Raw genomic sequence first — 2,065 nt, forward strand, 5'->3', positions numbered from 1 at the left:
GTAGGGGAACACTGCTAGGAGACTCAACCCAAGTGGCTCCCTGTAGTTTTCTTATAAAACTCATATTGAGCGTGGGGGCAGTGCGAGACTCTTCCAGACCATGCCCTTGTCCAGGGTTCCCACGGCTTTGGAGCCTGATGAAAGTGGTTTCACATACTGTGTGTATGTTTCTCATGAAGTTCTATGTTCAGAAATCGGCTTTCGAGTCAAAGAAAATGAAGTGAACTTGTTTAAACAAAAGGAGTTTCCTCCTTCAAGCCACGCCAGCCTGCCAGCCTATAAACCTTCATAAAGCAGTGAAGGCGAGTCCTTCTTTTCCTGGCAGGGACTGACAGATCAAAGTTTACCAGAGTGGCTCCCTAGAGACACGAGAGGTGTGCACTCCTGGCCGGGAGAGCTGAACGGTGGAACTATCTGCTATCTGCATCAAAGCCCCCAGGATATAAAGCCATTTCCTGAAGGGCCCGACCCACCACCATGAGGTCCTGCCCCTGGAGACGCTGCCGCCCGGGCCGGGCTGTCCACTGGCCCTTGCTTCTTCTGGCTGTGTTGATCTTGCTCTTCTCCCTGCCCTTCTTCATCGAGGAACCTAACACAAAGCCTTCCAGGTAAGCTTCTGTTAAGTTCCTGTAGCCCAGGGTGGCAACTGCGAGTCCCAAGATGCCTCTGTGTCCATGTAGGGGTGTCAGGGGTCAGGAATGTGGTCAAGAACCACAGGGAAGGGAGAGCAAAGGGTAGACATGGGGGAAATGGAAGTGGTAGGGGAAGCCCAAAAGCCGAGAGACCGTGGGCTTGAGTAGAGAGGACATGGAGACAGGAGTCTGAAAACAATTGGACGGGTCTCCAGAGGGCACAGGTAGAAATCAGGACTACTTTCCCGTCTGGGACTGTGAGTAATAAGAGCAGCTTTGGGGTTAGTTCTTACATGCCATTCCCTGTATCCTAAAGGGAAAGATTTATCTTGTGTATTCCATTCATTTCAAAGTCACACTCACCCTAAAAAGTCTGTCAGTAAAATGAAAGATTTCCCATTTAGGGAGGAAGCTTAAATCCTGGACCCCAGGTTAAATCTTCAAAAGAGCCTTCTGGGCCATTTATAAAATAAGCACGTCTCCAGCAGGGAGGGATCCTTTTCTTTCCTCAATTTTTTTTTTCCTGTGACTTTTTTTCACTGTTCTTAAAGCTTGAAAGTAATACATGCTCTCATAAAGTTGAAAAAAATACAGAGAGATGAAGCAAGAAGTAACAGTCTCCCCACTTCCCCCTCAGTACTTTGGAGTACACGTAACGATTATATTATTATTGTACTAACGCTTCTACAGCACCTACTATGTGCCAGGCACCATTCTAAAGGCTCGCTGTACATTATTTCATTGAATTCTCATTGTTACAAGGATACTGAGGCACAGAGAGCTTAAGTAAGTTGACCAAGGGGCACATCAATACTAAGTGGTTGGACCAGGATTCGAACCCAGACATTTTGGTCCCACAGTCTGTGTTCATTGCCTTTATGCTATACAAACCCTCACAACATACATACGTCATACATACTGTTCCACAGGCTGACTTTTTTAATCAACACTATATCATGGACATCCTTTCATGTTGGGACATACAGACTTACTCTTTCTTTCTAACGGCTGTATAGTATGCTATGGAGCCCTGGTGGTGCAGTGGTTAAGAGCTTGGCTACTAAGCAAAAGGTCGGCAGTTCGGATCCACCAGCCGCTCCTTGGAAACCTTATGGGATAGTTCTACTCTGTCCTATAGGGTTGCTATGAGTTGGAATCGACTCGACGGCAACGGGTTTTTCGTTTTGGTTTATAGGATGCTATAGAATGAATTTCTTTTCTTTAACCAGTCCTTATCCAGTCCCTATTGATTAGCTCTTGGGTTGCCACTGGTTCTTCACGTACATTTTTGCACTGGTGCCAGGGTAGATTTCTAGAAGTAGAATTGCCAAGACAATTGGTATGTTCACATTAAGTGTTGATGGATACCATCCAATTGTCCTCTGAAAAGGCTATAGCAACAGGTGTGAAAGTTAACCACCCCCCCGCCACCC

At 46.3% G+C, this 2,065-nt stretch overlaps 1 protein-coding gene across 1 annotated transcript in view; it reads left to right on the forward strand.

Moving 5' to 3' along the window:
- Nucleotides 1-139: 139 nt before the first annotated feature.
- Nucleotides 140-2,065, forward strand: part of ST6GALNAC1 (ST6 N-acetylgalactosaminide alpha-2,6-sialyltransferase 1) — a 16,473-nt gene continuing 14,547 nt past the window's right edge. Inside the window, exon 1 of the mRNA XM_023729228.1 lies at nt 140-608. Within this exon, the coding sequence (XP_023584996.1) occupies nt 478-608 (131 nt within the window). The 5' untranslated portion in view covers nt 140-477. The remainder of the gene's footprint in view (nt 609-2,065) is intronic.

Source organism: Trichechus manatus, unplaced genomic scaffold, assembly GCF_000243295.1.
Source record: "Trichechus manatus latirostris isolate Lorelei unplaced genomic scaffold, TriManLat1.0 scaffold00028, whole genome shotgun sequence".
Classification (NCBI taxonomy): Eukaryota; Metazoa; Chordata; class Mammalia; order Sirenia; family Trichechidae; genus Trichechus; species Trichechus manatus.